Here is a 20,107-nt window from a genome sequence, read left to right on the forward strand (position 1 = left end):
TGATCTTAGTCTATCAGTTCTCATCAAAAGTGGCTGCATTGTCCTCTACTGTGGCCTGGTAAGGCTGCTCCCCCCTCAGGGGGAAGTGATCAACGAGCAGGCCAATCAGATTATGTCAGAGGCAGTCCCTCTTCCCATTACTATGGAACCCACTTGGACACTGAACTGCCATGGGCTACACCTGTGCAGGGGTTCCAGGTCATCTCCACAAATAGTCCTTGTTGGAGTATGAGTCTCTGGGAAGTTCCCTGTGTTCAAATTATCTTGTTCTGTTGCTCTGCTTGTGGAGTTCCCGTTCCCTCCAGCTCTTACTATTTCCCACTTCTTACATAAAATTCCATTCACTCTGCTCATCAGTTGGCCATCAGGCTCAGCACCTGCTTTGACAGTCTATACTGCAGAAGCTTTCAGAGGCCCTCTGTGGCAGGTTTCAAGGTTGTTTCCTGTTTTCTTCTGGCTAGAATTCTTATGTAGAGTCATCCCCACATTCTCCAGGAGCCTAGCCTGTCTTAGGTCTCCAGCTTGTCACAGAGATGTCTGAATCCATGGTTTCTCTTCTCTCTGCAAGTCCTCTGACCTCCACCCCAACTGTTCCCATGTCTGATCTCCACCTTCATTTCTCTCCAGGATCCCTCTCCTAACCTGTTACTGCTCTTCAAATACTTCTACTGTTTATTCTATTTTCCCTTCTGAATGAGGTTCAAGCATTTTTCCTGGGTCCTCCCTGTTACTTAGCTTCATTGTGTTTGTGAATTGTAGTATTGTTATCCTGTACTATATGGTTAAAAAAATTCCCTCATACATGATTACATACCATACATGTCTTTTGAGAGTTTGGTTACCTGACACAGGAAGATCTATTCTAGGTCCATCGATTTCCCTGAAATTTTCAAGATGTCTTTGGTTTTTTGGTTTTTTCAATTGTTTGTTTGTTTGTTTCAATGTACCTCTCAGTCCAGGACCCTTTTTCTTCCCCATCCAATACAACCCTCCCTCCCACATCTCCTCTCCCCTGAGCTCCATACCCAAACACCTCAGCTCATTGATTCATATGAGGATTGAGTTCATCTTCTTCCCCAGTGGCCTTGTAGGGAAGTCCCATCAATGGGAAGTGATCAAAAAGCAGGCAGCAGAGTCCATGTCAGAGAGTTCCCCACTCTCCTAACTATTGGGTGTACAAGAAACCTAAGATGCCCATCAGAATTTTCTTCTTGGGGTCGGCATTTTAGTATGCCTATCCTGTACTATATGACTAAAATCTGCTTATAAGTGCGCATATATAGCATGTGTGTCTATCTAGGTCTGTGTTATCTCACTGTTGATAATTATTAATATTTAATATTGATTTAACTTTTAGTTAAATAGTAGTTATTCCTAAACCAAATCACCACACAAGGACTAAGTTTTAATTAACCTAGAGCACAGTGCTGGGAAATAATCACTCCATCCTAAACCTCCAAACCTGCATAGTGTTCTCCCATTCTGGTTTACCACATTATACTTGCTTTTTAGTCATATCTTAGGACTGGTTCATTTCTCTTGATGTTTTTCTGTCATCTCCTCTCAGATCTCTCCTCCACTCCCTTATTTCTCCTCCCTGCTAGACAAGAATGTCCCAACCTATTCTCTCCATTTCTCAGTTTTGGCTGGTTGTTGTTTTTATTGGCAATACAAAGGAACATGGTAACATGTTTACACAACTTTGAGCCAGGTGATGCTTAAAATAAGCTTCACAATGCAATGTTTGTTTTAAAAGAGATAGTGGGGTAGAAAAACAAGCATTTGAATGAAAAAGAGTAAGTTGTATACATTCCACAAGAATATTATACAAACTTTTCTCCCATTATGTTCAATAAAATGGTCCTTTCCCACTTTTTCTTCTAACAGGTTTAGTGTGTCTGGTTTCATATTGAGATCTTTGATCCAGATGGACTTTAGTTTTGTGTAGGGTGATAAGTATTGATCTATTTGCAGTTTTCTACATGTAGACATACAGTTAGACCAGCACCATTTGTTGAAAATGCTATCTTTTTTTCCATTGTATGGTTTTGGCATCTTTGTCAAAAACCAGGTGTCCATAAGTGTGTGGCTTTATTTCTGGGTCTTCTATCTGATTCCATTGATCCACATTCTGTTTCTATACCAGTACTATACAGTTTTTATTACTGTTGCTCTATAGTACAGCTTGAGATCAGGGATGGACAAATCTCCAGAAGATCTTTTATTGTAGAGGATTGTTTTAGCAATTCTGAGTTTCTTGTTATTCCATATGAAGTTGAGAGTTGTTCTTTCAAGGTCTTTTAAAAAATGTGTTGGTAATTTGATGGGAATTGCATTGAATCTGTAGATTGCTTTCAGTAAGATGGACATTTTTACTATGCTAATCCTCCCAAGCCATGAGCATGGGAGATCTTTCCATCTTCTGATATCTTCTTTCTTCAGAGACTTGTAAAAAGACTTGAGCTCATTGGCACAGGAGTCAACTTCCTGAACAGAACACCTACAGCACAGGCTCTAAGAGCAGCAATCAATAAACTGAAAATCTTCTCTAAAGCAAAGGACACTATCATCATAACAAAACGACAGCCTACAGATTGGAAAAGGCTCTTCACCAACCCTATATCTGACAGAGGGCTAATATCCAGTATATATATATATATATATATATATATATATATATATATATATATATATATATATAACTAACTCAAGAAGTTAAACAGCAACAAATCAAGTATTCCAAAAAAAAAAAAAATGAGGTACAGAGCTAAACAGAGAATTCTCAATAGAGGAATATCGAATGACAGAGAAACACTTAAAGAAATGGTCAACATACTTAGTCATCAGGGAAATTCAGATCAAAATGACCCAGAGAGTTCACCCATTAGAATGGCTAAGATGAATAACTCAAATGACAACACATGCTGAAGAGAACGTGAAAAAAGGGGAACCCTCCTCCACTGCTGGTGGGAATGTAAAGTTATACAACATGTTTGGAAATCAATCTGGTACTTTCACAGATAATTAGGAATAGTGCTTCCTCAAGACCCAGCTATACTACTCTTAGGGATATATCCAAAAGATGCTCGAGTATACAACAAGGACATCCACTCAACCATGTTTGTAGCAGCTTTATTTGTAATAGCCAGAAGCTGGAATCAGCCCAAATGCTCCTCAGTTGAGGAATAGATACAGAAATTGTGGTACATCTACACAATGGAATATTACTCAGTGATTAAAAAAAAAAGGATAAACATACTAAAATCTGTGTACCTAAGGAAGCTAATCAGGAAGGAGGACTCTGGCTAAGATACTCAATCCCCGTTCAGAAAGGCAAAGAGGATGGACACCAGAGGAGGGAGAAAACAGGGAACAGGACAGGAGCCTACCTCAGTGGTATCTGAAAGGCAGGTATCTGATAACCTGCAGGGTATCAGATCAGATGCTGAAACTCGTAGCCAAACTTTGGGCAGAGTACAGGGAATCTTATGAAAGAAGTGGGAGATAGTAAGACCTGAAGAGGGCAGGAGCTCCACAAGGACAGCAACAGTTTCAAAAAGTCTGGGCACAAGTGTTTTTTTTTTTTTTTTTTTTTGTTTGTTTGTTTGTTTTTTTTTTTTTTTTGAAACCGATACTCCAGCCAAGGACCATTCATGGGGATGTTCTGGAACCCCTGCACAAAGGTAGCTTATGGCAGTTCAGTATCCAAGCAGCCTTTATAGTAATGGAGACAGGGACTGTCTCTGACTTGAACTGATTGGTCTGCTCTTTGATCACCTCCCCTGAGGGGGAAGTAGCCTCACCAAGCCACAGAATAAGACAATGCAGCCACTCCTCATGAGACCTGATATACTAGGATCAGATGGAAGACGAGGAGGACCTTCCTTATCAGTGGACTGGGAGAGGGACAAGGGTAAGATTGGAAGGGGAGGAAGGACGGAGATACAGGGGGGATACAAAGTGAATAAACTGTAACTAATAAAAATAAAAATGATTGAAAAAAGAAAATAATAATACTCATAGATACTGTAATGAAAAAAGGCTCCTTTTCTTTCAATATAATAATAATTATAGAATAGTTACAAAAACTATGAGGTAAGATTTACATGAGCAATGTCCAGTCCATTTGGCTACTTAGAAGAAAGTAGTTGATTATCTATTCTATCTTCACAAATTTATAATTCTTTTATTAATGAAAAAAAATTTAATGAAAATTGTTTTTATTTCATTTCTAAATGGGGTACTGAGTCATAGAAGCTAACTATGTGTACCTAAATTATTTTTAACCTTGTTTTTTAACCTGTATAAAAACTTTTTTTTTAATTTTCAAACAACTTGAGCTTAATTGTGAAAATATAACTACTTTGTCTTCATACCCACCAGAGACTTGAGAAGGAATAAAATTAATTACTTAAATAAATAGAAAGTGCATGTGAGCAGCTTCCAAAAGTTATAAAATTGACAGAGACAGTCTGCTGCCTGAGCAGTCACTCAAAGCTCTCTGTAACATTGGAGCATCATCTTCAGCCTTCTGCCTCAGTAGATTTGACAGACTTATATCTGAAGCAGGAACTATTAAGGACTTTCTTACCCTGTCTTGGCAGTCCATTTTTGTCAGCATTCTGTCTTTCCTGAAGCGAAGGCATTTTATTTACCCAATTGGCTGGTTTGTCAAATTTGAAGCCATTTCCATATAGGTTCTCTGATACACATCGTATTTGAGGTAGGCTGGGTGCTGCCAGGTGATGACATCTGTATGCAGTCATATCTATCTGTTAAACCTAGGATGTATACTCCTGTGCTAAATTAGACTAGTGTCCTGACTGATAAACCTGACTATGACTTGATTAACATAAAATTAACCCGCATTACCTAATATCTTAACCTTATTTTTCTCTGAATAAAATCGTAATAACTTATAATCATCTCTCAATAACAATAAACATTCAGAGGCCTAGACAAAGAAAACACCTACCCAACTCTCTTTAAGCAAAATTGATGTCCTTCTCATGGATGTCTTCTAGCTGATTTTTTTGTACATGTAGAAATTTTGTTAGGGGGCCCAAAGGAAATTGGGAAAAATGGTTAATTAAGCAAAAATTAACATTTGTGTATCAGTCTATGAATGTTGAGAAAATTCAGGCTTAATAGAAATCTTGTTTGGAACAGTCTGAGATGTTGGATCAATTGAGATTAGTAGCTTTCTTCAAAGCTCTCTTGGGAGCAGGTTTTGATGAGAAACAAACAATTGAAGCAGTTGAGGGTGGAACAACAGAATGCTGGAACATGCAAGATGCTGGGTCAGATGCGTCAATGTCTCAGCATGCTGGAAGGATGAATCCTGTCAGGTTTGTTCCAGCATCTCTAGTGTCCAGTACTTTTGTTCTGAAAATGTGTGATTTCTCACAAACTCCATACAGTCCTAAATTTATGAGATGTGCAGGATGAAACCAAACTGTAAACCAATTTTATCTATGCCATTTAAGAAAATGGTGTAATGAATTTTGAGGATAGTATAGACAACAATTTATTGGCCATGTATTGTTGAAGTTTTGCCTGAAGACCTTTTTATGCCAGTTTCAGAGTTGTTTCCATGTGAAGGGATCAGCAATTTATGTTACCTGTTCTGTTTAGTCTTTTTGATTTCTCTTTTCCTGTGTGGAGCCAAAGGGTGTCTTCCTTTGTCATATCTGTTTTTTATTAGTTTTGATGGAACCCATAATTTCTCTTCTCCTGTAGGAACACACCCAAAATCTCTTCCCCAGTGTAATATATTCCCTGTTCTCCATTTTGGAATTAGGTCCTTTAAGTGCTATTCTAATTCGGCATTCTTTTTAAATTTCAATTGAGTCATATCAGGTGTGCTACTTATCTCATTTAAACATTTTAAAATTGATAAATGATTATTTAATCTCTTTTGGGAAGATATTATTCCCTTTCTGTTTTATGAATTACTGTTAGATATTTTCATACTTGTTTGACCTATAGAGTTTTTTTTATTTTATTTTTCTTATTAGTTACATTTTGTTAACTCTGTATCCCAGCTGTATCCCACTCCCTCATTTCCTCTCCAACCCCACCCTCCCTCCCTCATCTCCTCCCTGCCCCTTTCCAAGTCCACTGATAGGAGAAGACCTCCTCCCCTTTCATCTGAACCTGTTTTATCAGATATCTTCAGGACTGGCTGCAATGTCTTTCTCTGTGGCCTAACAGTACAGCTCCTCCCTTGGGGGGTGGGGAGGTCAAAGAACCTGCCGTTGAGTTCCTGTTAGAAATAGTCCTTATTCCCCTTACTATGGGAAACCAATTGGTTACTGAGCTATCACGGGCTACATCCGAGTAGAGGTTCTAGGTTATATTCATTCATGGTCTTTGTTTGAGTGTCAGTCTCAGAAAAGACCCTGTGCCCAGATATATTTGGTCCTTGTGGAGCTCCTACCCTTTCCACATCATACTAACTTCCCTTCTTTTCTATGATTCCTTGTACTCTGTCGAAGGTTTGGTTATGAGTCTTAGTCTGCATTGAAACACTGCTATGTTAGGTCTTTCAGATGCCTTCTGCAAAATGGGGAACAGAGCTAAACAGAGAATTCTCAACAGAGGAATATCAAATGGCAGAGAAACACTTAAAGAAATGCTCAACCTCATTAGTCATTAGGGAAATGCAAATCAAAACGACCCTGAGATTTCACCTTACACCCAGCAGAATGGCCAAGAAAGAAACTCAACTGACTACACATGCTGGAGAGGTTGTGGAGAAAGGAGAATGCTCCTCCATTGCTGGTAGGAATGTAAACTGGTACAACCATTTTGGAAGTCAATCTGGTGCTTTCTCAGACAATTAGGAATAGTGCTTCCTCAAGACCCAGCTATACCACTGCTAGGCATATACCCAAAATTTGCTCAAGTACACAACAAAGACATTTGCTCAACTATGTTTGTAGCAGCTTTATTTGTAATAGCCAGAACCTGGAAACAACCCAGATGTCCATCAATGGAGGAATGGATACAGAAATTGTGGTATTTTTACACAATGGAATACTACTCAACAATCAAAAAAGAAGAAATCATGAAATTGGCAGGCAAATGGTGGGATCTAGAAAAGATCATTCTGAGTGAAGTATCCCAGAAGGAGAAAGACAAACATGGCATATACTCGCTTATATAGACCTACAAGATATTATAAACATAATGAAATCTATACTCCTAAAGAAGATAATCAAGAAAGCAGACATAGGGTAAGATACTCAATCCTTATTTAGAAAGACAAATGGGATGTGCATTGACCTATAGAGTTGTAATTGCTATCTCTAAGAGGTTTCAGGTGTCATGTCAAGCAGAGAGCAGGAGGCCCTGCTGTAGAGAGGATGCTCTACACCTTAATGCTGATCTCAGAGTGGGTATCAGGACTGGGCGGACTGTAACCTCAAACAGTAGGGGCTTTCCAAAGGGTTGCATCTACAGATCTTTAGTTTTCTCCATTAGGAAGAGGAACAGAAATAAAATGTTTACATGTTAAAGTTTTAAAGTCCTCAGAGTGAGAAGAACTTCCCTTTCACTGGACTAGGATAAGGGGACATGGTAGAAGAGGGAGATAGAGTGGGGCCAGAAGAAGTTGAAGGAAGTGGCTGCAGTCAGAAAAAATAATAACCTCCTCAAAGTTTTATTCCCAGCATGTTTCTGAGTCAAGTTTCCACTTATGTTCTCAGAGTGAACTCTAACACAGTTCTGGATTGAAAACATGTCCTGAGCATCGTTCTTTGGAAGTTCCAGTTTTTGTACTATGAAGACACCATGTATTCCTTTGCAGTGGAAAGAAGATAGATATGTACCTCATAGTTCATTCTTTCAAAGAGCAGCATTTGCCATTAGTAAATAACTATAAGCATTTCTTATCTAACTCTGAAGTGAAAACAATCAGCAATGTTTGTCAATGGCAAACACATCTAAATATAACTGTAGAATGCACACTCTGGTTTAGAATTAGATTCACATGACACCACACTCACAGACATTTATAAAATGTTATGTATGTTTCTTTGTATATTTTTACAAAGTGAACATGTATCAGTAAAATTTACCTGTTAAATAGAGTGGGGAATAAATTATTTTGTTATGGAAGGTAACATTTGAGAAAGAACCACCGGTGATTGATGAAAACATTATTATTTAATCAAGACCTCTGGACAGCATATTCTGATCTGAACCAAGTCCCAAATAATCAATGTAAACAAAAAATATGTAAAACCTGTGGTTTACTTCAAAACTTGAGAATCACTCCAAGAATTTTTCACATATGATGTAAATCTCTCATGATTGAGCTACATCCTCCAAAATTCTGCATATGCCCACTTTAAATAATGTGTTTTTTTATTTTACATTTTCCCTTTATCAAAAGTAGATTCTTTTCTCATTTAGTGTACTCTGATTTTTCTTACCCCTCTGTCAACTTCTCCCAGTCCCTCCTGACTTTCATCCCATCCAGACACTCCTTTACTGTCTCTCATTAATAAAAAACAATCTTGTAAGAGATAACAAAAATGAAATAAAATATATTGAGGTGAGACAAAAGCTATCATATCAAAATAAGGGCAGCCCAAACAAAAGCTGGACAAAAGCCCAAGAGAAAGCAAAGAATCCGAGACACACTTGCTCAAACATTCAAGAGTCCCATACAATACTAAACTGAAAGCTGTAATACGTTTGCAGAGGACCTGGCGTGGATCTGTGTAGGCACAATGCTAATTGTTTCAGACTCTGTGATCTCATGAGTTTTGACCACCTGATTCAGAGGGCTTTGTTCCCTTGTGTCCTTCATTCCCTCTACATCTGACACTCTTCCTGTCTCCTCTTTTGCAGGGTTCCCAGAGCTCTCATGAAAGGGAGAATATCATATGGAAATCCTCTTTAAAGCTGTGTGTTTTAAGGTCTCTCCCTGCATAATATCTTACTGTGGGTCTCTGTATTCAGTCACATTTGCTGCAGAAGGAAGCATCTCTGTGGAAGGAAGAATATGGCACTGATCTACTAGTTGGCAGAGAGCAGCATATTTTAGTAAGAGCAGTCTGGGTTGTTTGGAAATTTCCATAACATGCTCTGGCCCAACAACTCAATTAACTGCAACCCAGTCCCACTAGTGGAAGACTGGTTTGGTCATAATAGATGGCTTTTTGGAACTTTATCCCCCATTTTTAGGAGACCTCCTTAGGTTCTCCTTCCTATGTTTTAGGAAGTTTCCACCACAGTAGGTTTCCGTAGCATCCCTCAGATGAACTTCTATCCCAACTGTATCTTCCAGGATTCCCTTCCAATACCACTCTCTTACCACTCCTCACCTCATCCACCCATTCCCTTCCTTCTCAGGTCCCAGTCAACCTGTAAAATCTGTTTTATTTTCCGATCTCAGGGAGATCCAAGTGTCCCCTACTAGCTCATTCCTCTTTAGTTAAACTCTCGGTGTATGGATTATAGGTTGGTTATTATTTATATAATGAATAATATTCACAGATAACTGAATACCCACCATATTTATCTTTCTGCATTTTAATTACTCCACCCAGGATGGTTTTTACTGATTCCATCCATTTGACTGAAAATATTATGATGTCAATTTTTTAACTGAATAATTCTCCATTCCCAAAGGAGACTGTCAATCCTGTCCTTTGGTCCTTGAACGTTGCTGTGACTTTAATCATTATATTGAATGACAAACTACCAAGATGACTAGCTTCATTCAGCCCAAAGGTCTCCCTCCATCTTCTTCCACTTCCTAGGCATTTGAATTGGAATGTCCCCAATGAAGTTCATATATTTACATGTTTAGTCCCCAATGAGGAATTGTCTGGGAACTGTTCGGAGGTATGGCCTTGTTAAATAATATAGTTCCTATTGGAATTGTATTATAAGAGGGTGTTGTTTGGGGTTTAATATGCCAACGGAAGTGACCAGATAGAATGGAGTCTCCGTCTTTCTGTCTGTGTCACTTTCTATCTTTTATCTGTATATCTCTGTCTCTGTTTCTGTCTGTCTGTCACTTTCTGTATCTCTCTCTTTCTCTCTCTCTCTCTCTGCCTGCCTCTTGTGGTTCAGTATGAAAAGCTCTCAGCTCTGCTGAAGGAAGACAACTAGATGACTGTTTGTTGACATGATATCATGGATGAACCCTGTAAAACTATAAGCAACGTTCCCATTAAATCCTTTTTGTGTGCTCGCTTCGGCAGCACATATACTAAAATTGGAACGATACAGAGAAGATTAGCATGGCCCCTGCGCAAGGATGACACGCAAATTCGTGAAGCGTTCCATATTTTTAAGCAAACACAAAATGAGAAAACTCTTGAGCTGGAGAACTTGGAGAAAAGATCAGGAACCACAAAAGTAAGCATCACCAACAGAATACAAGAGATGGAAGAGAGAATCTCTGGAGCTGAAGACACACTTGCAGAAATTGATACTTCTCTCAAAGAAAAAGTAAAATCAGAAAAATTCCAATCACAAAATATCCAAGAAATCAAGGATGCTATGAAAAGACAAAATCTAAGAATAATAGGAATTGATGAAAAAGAAGACTCCAGGCTCCAAGGTCCAGAAAATATTTTCAAAAAAATCATAGAAGAAAATTTTCCCAACTTAAAGAAAGAGATGTCCATAAATATACAAGAGGCCTACAGAACACCAAATAGACTAGACCAGAAAAGAAACACATCACGTCACATCATAGTCAAAACACTAAATCTACAGAACAAAGAAAAGATATTAAAAGCAGCAAGGAAAAAAGGCCAAGTAACATATGAAGGTAGACCTATCAGAATCACACCAGACTTCTCATCAGAAACTATGAAAGCCAGAAGGGCCTGGGCAAGCATCATGGAGACTCTAAGAGATCACAAATGTCAACCGAGACTACTATACCCTGCAAAGCTTTCAATCAACATAGATGGAGAAAACAAAATATTCCATGACAAAACTAAATTTACGCAATATCTATACAGCAAACCAACCCTACAGAAGATACTAGAAGGAAAACTCCAATCCAACGAAAACGAATTCACCCAAGAAAACAGGGCATACAGATAACATCCCAACAAAAATGAAAAGAAAACAAGCAATGAAACAAGGTAAGATCATCGACTCCATTACAAAAGGAACTAACATGCATTGGTCAATATTATCTATCAATATTAATGGACTCAACTCACCAATAAAAAGACACAGGCTAACAGAATGGTTACGGAAACAGGACCCAACATTCTGTTGCATCCAAGAAACACACCTATGCAACAAAGATAAACACTACCTCAGAGTAAAGGGCTGGAAAAATGTTTTTCAAGCAAATGGTTCCAGAAAACAAGCTGGAGTAGCCATCCTAATATCTAATAAAATAGACTTTCAACCCAAGTTAATCAAAAAAGATAAGGAGGGCCACTATATTCTCATCAAAGGAAAAATCCAACAAGAGGACATCACAATTTTGAATATCTATGCCCCAAATACAAGAGCACCTACATTCGTAAATGAAACAATATTAAAGCTTAAATCATACATTGATCCTAATACCTTAATAGTGGGAGACTTCAACACCCCACTCTCATCAAGGGACAGATCAACCAGACAGACACCAAATAGGGAAATAAAAGCACTCACAGAATCCCTAAATCAAATGGACCTAATAGATGTCTACAGATCTTTTCACCCAAACTCAAAAGAGTACACCTTCTTTTCAGCACCACACGGAACCTTCTCCAAAATAGACCATATAGTTGGTCACAAAGCAAGCCTCAACAGATACAAAAGGATTGAAATAATCCCTTGTATACTATCTGACCACCATGGACTAAAGCTGGACATCAACAACAACAGAAACAACAAAAAGCCGACACGCACATGGAAACTGAACAACTTACTACTCAATGACAGCTGGGTCAAGGAAGAAATAAAGAAAGAAATTAAAGACTTTCTAGAATTCAATGAAAATGAAGGCACAACATACCCAAATTTATGGGACACATTGAAAGCAGTGCTCAGAGGAAAATTTATAGCACTAAGTGCCTACAAGAAGAAATCCGTAACATCACATACAAACAACTTAATGGCCCAACTGAAAAACCTAGAAAAAAAAGAAGCAGATACACCCAAGAGGAGCAGACGGCTGGAAATAATCAAACTAAGGGCAGAAATCAATCAATTAGAAACAAATAAAATTATCCAAAGAATCAATGAAACAAAAAGCTGGTTCTTTGAGAAAATCAACAAGATAGACAAACCCTTAGCCAAACTAACTAAAAAGCAGAGAGAAACCATACAAATCAGCAAAATCAGAAAGGAAAATGGGGACATAACTACAGACACTGACGAAATCCAAACGATTATTAGGTCATACTACAAAAGCCTATATGGCACAAAATTTGAAAATCTAAATGAAATGGATAACTTTCTTGACAGATTCCATCTACCAAAATTAAGTCAAGATCAGGTAGAAAGACTGAATAGCCCTATATCTCCCAAGGAAATTGAAGCAGTCATTAACAGTCTCCCCTCCAAAAAAAGCCCTGGACCAGATGGCTTCAGCGCAGAATTCTACAAGACCTTCAAAGAAGTACTAACACCAATTCTCCTCAAACTATTCCATAAAATAGAAACAGAAGGAACACTACCAAACTCATTCTATGAAGCCACAGTCACTTTGATACCTAAACCACACAAAGATCCAACCAAAAAAGAGAACTTCAGACCTATCTCTCTTATGAACATTGATGCAAAAATACTCAATAAAATACTTGCAAACCGAATCCAAGAACACATCAAAGATATCATCCACCATGATCAAGTAGGCTTCATCCCAGGAATGCAAGGGTGGTTCAACATACGGAAATCCATCAATGTAATCCACCACATAAACAAAATGAAGGAGAAAAACCACATGATCATCTCCTTAGATGCTGAAAAAGCATTTGACAAAGTCCAACACCCATTTATGTTTAAAGTCTTGGAGAGATCAGGGATACAAGGCACATACCTAAAGATAGTAAAGGCAATATACAGCAAGCCTATAGCCAACATCAAACTCAATGGAGAGAAACTTAAAGCAATCCCACTGAAATCAGGGACAAGACAAGGCTGCCCACTCTCTCCATATCTCTTTAACATTGTACTTGAAGTCCTAGCCAGAGCAATAAGACAACTAAAGGAGATCAAGGGGATACAAATCGGAAAGGAAGAGGTCAAAGTGTCACTATTTGCAGATGATATGATAGTATACATGAGCGAACCCAAAGATTCAACCAGAGAACTTCTTCAGCTGATAAACACCTTCAGCAAAGTGGCAGGATACAAAATCAACTCAAAAAAATCAGAAGCCCTCTTGTATACCAAAGACAAAAAGGCCGAGAAAGAAATTAGGGAAACAACACCCTTCACAATAGCCACTAATAACATAAAGTACCTTGGTGTGACTCTAACCAAGCAAGTGAAAGACCTGTTTGAGAAAAACTTCAAGTCTTTGAAGAAAGAAATTGAAGAAGATCTCAGAAGATGGAAAGATCTCCCGTGCTCATGGATTGGTAGGATTAACATTGTGAAAATGGCCATCCTGCCAAAAGCAATTTACAGATTCAATGCAATTCCCATCAAAATACCAACTCAATTCTTTACAGACCTTGAAAAAAAGATTCTCAGCTTCATATGGAGAAACAAAAAACCCAGAATCTCCAAAACAATTCTGTACAACAACAGATCATCTGGAGGTATCTCCATTCCCGATCTCAAGCTGTACTACAGGGCAACAGTAATAAAAACTGCATGGTATTGGCATAGAAACAGAAAGGAGGATCAATGGAATCGCATAGAAGACCCAGAAATAAACCCACACACCTATGAATACTCAATATTTGACAAAGAAGCCAAATCCATTCAATGGAAAAAAGACAGCATCTTCAACAAATGGTGCTGGACCAACTGGATGTCTACATGCAGAAAAATGAAAATAGACCCATATTTATCACCCTGCACAAAACTAAAGTCCAAGTGGATCAAGGACCTCAACATAAAACCAGATACTCTACATCAGCTGGAAAAAAAAGTGGGAAACAGCCTAGAACTCATTGGCACAGGAGACAACTTCCTGAACAGAACACCAACAGCACAGGCTCTAAGAGCAACAATCAATAAATGGGACCTCATGAAACTGAAAAGCTTCTGTAAAGCAAAAGACACTGTCATCAAAACAAATAGACAGCCTACAGATTGGGAAAGAATCTTCACCAACCCTTTATCTGACAGAGGGCTAATATCAAGTATATATAAAGAACTAAAGAAGCAGAAAAGCAACAAACCAAGTAATCCACTTAAAAAATGGGGAACAGAGCTAAACAGAGAATTCTCGAAAGAGGAACATCGAATGGCAGAGAAACACTTAAAGAAATGCTCAACCTCATTAGCCATTAGGGAAATGCAAATCAAAACGACCCTGAGATTTCACCTTACACCCATCAGAATGGCCAAGATGAAAAACTCAAGTGATAGCACATGCTGGAGAGGTTGTGGAGAAAAGGGAACCCTCCTCCATTGCTGGTGGGAATGTAAACTGGTTCAACCACTCTGGAAGTCAATCTGGCGCTTTCTCAGACAACTAGGAGTAGTGCTACCTCAAGACCCAGCTATACCACTCCTAGGTATATACCCAAAATTTGCTCAAGTACACAACAAGGACATTTGTTCAACCATGTTCGTAGCAGCTTTATTTGTAATAGCCAGAACTTGGAAACAACCCAGATGTCCATCAACGGAGGAATGGATACAGAAATTGTGGTATTTTTACACAATGGAATACTACTCAGCAATCAAAAAGGAGGAAATCATGAAATTTGCAGGCAAGTGGTGGGATCTAGAAAAGATCATTCTGAGTGAAGTATCCCAGAAGGAGAAAGACAAACTTGGTATATACTCGCTTATATAGACCTACAAGACATGATAAACATAATGAAATCTACACACCTAAAGAAGATAATCAAGAAAGTGGACACAGGCGAAGGTGATTAATCCTCATTTAGAAAGACAAATGGGATGTGCCTTGAACTTATGACAGGAGTCTACCACAAAAGGCATCTGAAAGACTCTACCTAGCAGTGTTTCAAAGCAGACACTAAGACTCATAACCAAACCCTCGGCAGAGTGCAGGGAATCATATGAAAGAAGGGAAGTTAGTATGATATGGAAAGGATAGGAGCTCTACAAGGACCAAATATATCTGGGCACAGGGTCTTTTCTGAGACTGAAACTCAACCAAGGACCATCTATGGATATAACCTAGAACTTCTGCTCGGATGTGGCCTGTGGTAGCTCAGTAACCAAGTAGTTTTCCAAAATAAGGGGGACACGGACTATTTCTAACAGGATCTCAAGGGCAGGCTGTTTGACACCTCCCCCCAGGGGAGGAGCAGTCTGTTAGGCCACAGAGGAGGACTTTGCAGCCAGCCCTGAAGATACCTGATAAAACAGGGACAGATGAAAGGGGAGGAGGTCCTCCCCTATCAGGGGACTTGGAAAGGGGCAGGGAGGAGACCAGGGAGGGAGTGTGGGGTTGGGGAGGGAATGAGGGAGCGGGATACAGCTGGGACACGGAGTTAAGAAAATGTAACTAAAAAGAAAAAATAAAAAAAAAAAAAAAAAAAAAAAAAATAAATCCTTTTTGTTCAGAGTTGTCTTGGTCATGAGGTATTTTCACAGTAAGTAATTCACTGAGTAAGGGCATATCAGTGCATTTAACAGATACTAATGTGAAAGTCACTCTATTAATGACCAATTGAAAGAAATATATGACACTGTCCCTGAACTAAGAGTCTTGGAAACAGGAACTGTGGGTTGTGTTCTTTCAGCTGCCCAGATTGAAGCATGTAGGGCTGCTCAGCCTTTCTCTCAAGCAGGGTGTCTACTTGTCTCTTTTAATACATGGCTCCTGAATCTATTACTGGCTTTTACCTGTCTCATGACATCATTCTCCTTCTCAGCCAATCTGCACCTGATGGAATCTTAAGGTTTCCATGGAGATGAGTAAACAAAATTTCCTCAGTGTCCAGTATCTCTGATCCTGTGCACACGTGACTTTTCTTGAGAAACCCAACAAGCCTTTATCTCATCTCTTTATCCAGATCCTATCCCTTTACTCCTATTCACTTCCGTGACAATGTCAGGTATGAAATGAAACTTTAATGTTTATTTATTTGGACAGTTTCCTAAGTTGGGAAGCTTCAAAATGATGTGGGATTCAGGGGAATGTACTGAATGACAAGATGGTCTCCTACTGTGATTTTAGATCTGAAATTCCTTAGGGTTGTGACTTTCAACTGAGCAATTACTCACATACTCAATAAATGAACCTTCACATTCTTTTTTATTATAATAGGCTGGCAGGGTCTAGGATTCCCTGGAGTATTGCGTCTTTAAGATCATGGAAGAATGAAGGAAACCACAGAATTCCTGGGACTGGTTTGGCTGAAACAGAGAGAGAAAAAGAGATAGAGAAAGGGAGAGAGAGGTGTATGTAAAAGGAGAACTGAGGGGCAGGATACTTTCTGACAACTGGTGATGTTCCTCACTAGTGCTGCCAACCCTCTATGTGCAGAGTTGCCTTGGCTGACCTGGCTGGATAGGCAGCTTTGTCCTACTCAGTGGTCAATGAGCAACCCTCCTGGTCCTGGGGTTTACAGTTAAAACTAGGCCTTCAGGACAGAGAAATGGGTGTGTGTTACATGTCTAGGACACGAGAGCAGCTGTGTTTCCTGCTCTGGTCCTCCAGACACACTCTCTAAAAATAGTGTTAGTGCCATGACTGCTTGTTCAGAGATGCCACCTGAGCTCATGGTGGTCTGAGGTAGCTGGGTAACCACTAGTTCATGGCTAGAATTCTCTACTCCATAATGAGAACCTGGAAAGCATGGCTTAAAAGTAAACGTCTGCCTTACTTTAAAGGAATCCTTTCTTCACATTAAAAGTGGTTGTAAAAAATGTCAATATATTTTTTTTATTGATTATGTGGGAATTTTATACAATCTACATTACACTCCTTTTCCATTGCTCCCAGGTTCACATTCCTACCCATGTGTCACACTCAAAATAAATTAAAAAAGATACATCAATTGAAATACATGTTGTTCTCATTGGAACATGGTCAAACTCTGAGTGTCAAGGCCCTTAAAGAGAATTGAGTTCATCCTTGCCCCATCCTGGCCCCACCTCTAAGCAGAAGCCACCAATCCTGAAGAGCTCTATACTTTATCACCTTGATCACAATTTTTCTTATTGATTAATTGTTTGATTGATTACAATTTATTTACTTTGTATCCTTTCTGAAGCCCCCTTCCTCTTCTCCCACTCCCACCCACTCTCCCTCATCTACTTCTATACCCCTTCCCCATTCCCCTATAGGGAAGAACTCTTTCCCTTCCATCTGACCCTAGCTTATCAGTTCTCATCAAGGCTGGCTGCATCATGTTTCTCTGTGGCCTGGCATGGCTGCACCTCCCCAGGGTAGATGATCAGAAAGCAACTTTCTGAGATCATATCAGAGACCCTCCACTACTCTTTAGTAGGGAACCCACCTGGAAACTGAGCAAGCCTATGGGCTTCCTTTGGACTGGGGGTCTAGGTTCTCTCCTTGCATGATCCTTGTTTGGAGAACTGGTCTCTGAATACCCCACTGGGCTCAGGTATTTTGCCTCTGTTGTTCTCCTTGTGGAGTTCTAGTCTCCTCCAGGTCTTTCTAACTCCCTCTTCTTCCATAAGGATTCCTGCACTCTGCCCCAAGTTTGGCTATGAGTCTCAGCATCTGCTTCGATGCCCTGGTGGGTAGGATCTTTCAGAGGTCTGTTCTCTGTCCTGCAAGGCCTCTGTCCTTTTCTTGTCTTCTCCTACTTCAGATATCTATCATTTTTTTTTCCTTTTGAATGAGAATTAAACATCTTCCCTAAGGGCCTCCTTATTGTTTAGCTTTTTTTTAGGACTATACATTTTTAATATTTTTATCCTATATTATGTGGCAAATATCCACTACCCCAAACTTGACCCACCATTCAATAAGGGCATTTGCTCAACTATGTTCATAGAAGCTTTATTTGTAATGGCCAGAATCTGGAAACAACCTACATGTTCCTCAGTGGAGGAATGGATACAAAAAGTGTAGTGCATTTACACAATGGAATAGCTCAGCAATTAAAAAGAAGGTAATCATGAAATTTGCAGGCAAATGGTGGGAACTAGAAAAGATCATCCTGAGTGAGAAAACCCAGAAGGACACATATGCTATATACTCACTTGATCACAGTTTTTAAGAACTCTCTCATGGCATCCTGCCTAGACTGTATCTTCCTTTTGGTGTGGAGGCTAAGAGAACATGCACTGCCTCATGTTTTCTGGAAGAGACAATGACCATGGACACCACCATGGCCTCTAGCTACAACACTGATAGTGGAGGTCTTTGAGGAGGCCCTTTCCAGAAAATGAACCCTTATCCATCAGTGCTGTGGCTAGTTTCACTTTTCTTTGCCCCTCTGCTCAGCCATCTTTATTTTCTCCATTTTCATGAGATCACTTTTTTAAAACATGTTTCCCAAAGACGTGGCATTTTTAGTTGTTCTGAAGATAGTGTACTCTCTGTAGACTTGTGATCTGTTGCAGTGTATCTACTCTGAGCCTTCATGGGTCTCTTAGGCTTCTTATAGCTGCTCCAAAGTCCTTAGGATGCATGCAGCTGCTGCCGTCTTGAACTCAACTTCATTGTAAATCCTTATCTTAAAAAGCAATGACTTAGTCCTGATTTTTTTTAATTAAAATTGTTTTTAAGTGTTCATTCTGCAATGGAGGTTGTGATTACCATCCTGCCTCAGTCAATGAATAGCAGGATGAAAAAAAAAACTGTATTTTCATGGCTATTGTTGTCATTACTGCAACAAGTTAAATATAGTTTAATGTACATTAACATTAATTCATAGAGAAGCAAAGATCTCCTTTCCTAAAAGCTTTTTAATCTGTTGACAGGAGGGAACTTTGTGATACCCAGACAATCAGAACATCAGAGTTGTCTAGATAACAAAGGACCTTTCACTACTGGAACAACAAATGTGGTAAGTCTTATTGTACTTAACCATGAAGATATTTTACATGAACTCATATTTGGCAAATTTAAATTCCTAGTGTCTTTCTCTGTGTTAAAACTAAAGAAATAGAGTGATAATATATCACCTTTTCTTTACTTTGTCAGTGGGATAGAGAAAAGAAGTCAATACTGTAAATAGGTAGTCTTTAGACTACTTTGCATTTCTGCTTTCAAACACCCTGACTCCCCTAAACACATTCAGTATAGGATTGTGCAGTGTTGTGGTCCAAGGTGTTGACAGTTCTCAAAGGTTTGTTTTTTTTCTGCTGCTTCTCAGCCTTGGTTCCCAAAGTCCTTCAAAAGCAGGAACTGAGTTTTCATTACTCATTGTCATTCAGATGTTTTTGAAGATTTGAGCATCATAGATACTAATTAAATAAGAGGGAACACCCAAAACCAAAACTTTGTGCTTCCAGCTGGGACTGGAAGCTCAGGTGCTCCCTAATTGTCTTGGTCATATCAGGAGAAGTCTCTGTTGTAAGAGCTGGTTTTATGTGTATGCACAATCCTCCAGTGTGTGCATAACCACTCATAGCTATGTGTTGTAGGTATTTAATATTTCATATTGATATGTATTTTGGTTAAGCAGTGGTTATTGCTAAACCTTCTGTATACCCAAATCACCACATAGAGACTAAGATTTATCTAATTAACCTAACACACAATGTTGGACAATGGTACTCCATCCTAAATCTCCAAACCTGCATAGCATCTTACCACTCAGATTTTACCCATTATACTTATTTTAGTCATATTTGAGGTCCAGTTCATCTCTCCATGTGGTTCTAACTTCTTTCCTGCTCACCTCTCTCAGGTTTGTGTAAACATGCCACCATTTTTTCTCTGTGTTGTCAATAAAACAATCAGATACTGCAGTGCAATGGGGAAAATAGGGTGAGACATCCTAGTCCAGAGGGTAGAGGAAGGAAGCAGGAGGGTAGGGGAAGAGGTGAGCAGGAA

General features: G+C 39.1%; 1 protein-coding gene and 1 non-coding gene across 2 annotated transcripts in view; both read left to right on the plus strand.

Annotated features, from left to right (window-relative positions):
• Window positions 1–10,204: 10,204 nt before the first annotated feature.
• LOC129667817 (U6 spliceosomal RNA) lies at window positions 10,205–10,311 on the plus strand. Its single transcript, XR_008718811.1, has one exon. It is a non-coding gene; the product is annotated as a U6 spliceosomal RNA (small nuclear RNA).
• A 5,869-nt stretch (window positions 10,312–16,180) lies between these two features.
• The window catches only part of LOC129667663 (STAM-binding protein-like), a 24,560-nt gene continuing 20,633 nt past the window's right edge, over window positions 16,181–20,107 (plus strand). The window contains exons 1-2 of the mRNA XM_055595322.1: window positions 16,181–16,187; window positions 19,030–19,115. Coding sequence (XP_055451297.1) covers window positions 16,181–16,187; window positions 19,030–19,115 — 93 coding nt within the window. The remainder of the gene's footprint in view (window positions 16,188–19,029; window positions 19,116–20,107) is intronic.

The sequence above is a fragment of the Psammomys obesus genome, unplaced genomic scaffold, assembly GCF_907164565.1.
Source record: "Psammomys obesus unplaced genomic scaffold, mPsaObe1.curated_primary_1811, whole genome shotgun sequence".
Classification (NCBI taxonomy): Eukaryota; Metazoa; Chordata; class Mammalia; order Rodentia; family Muridae; genus Psammomys; species Psammomys obesus.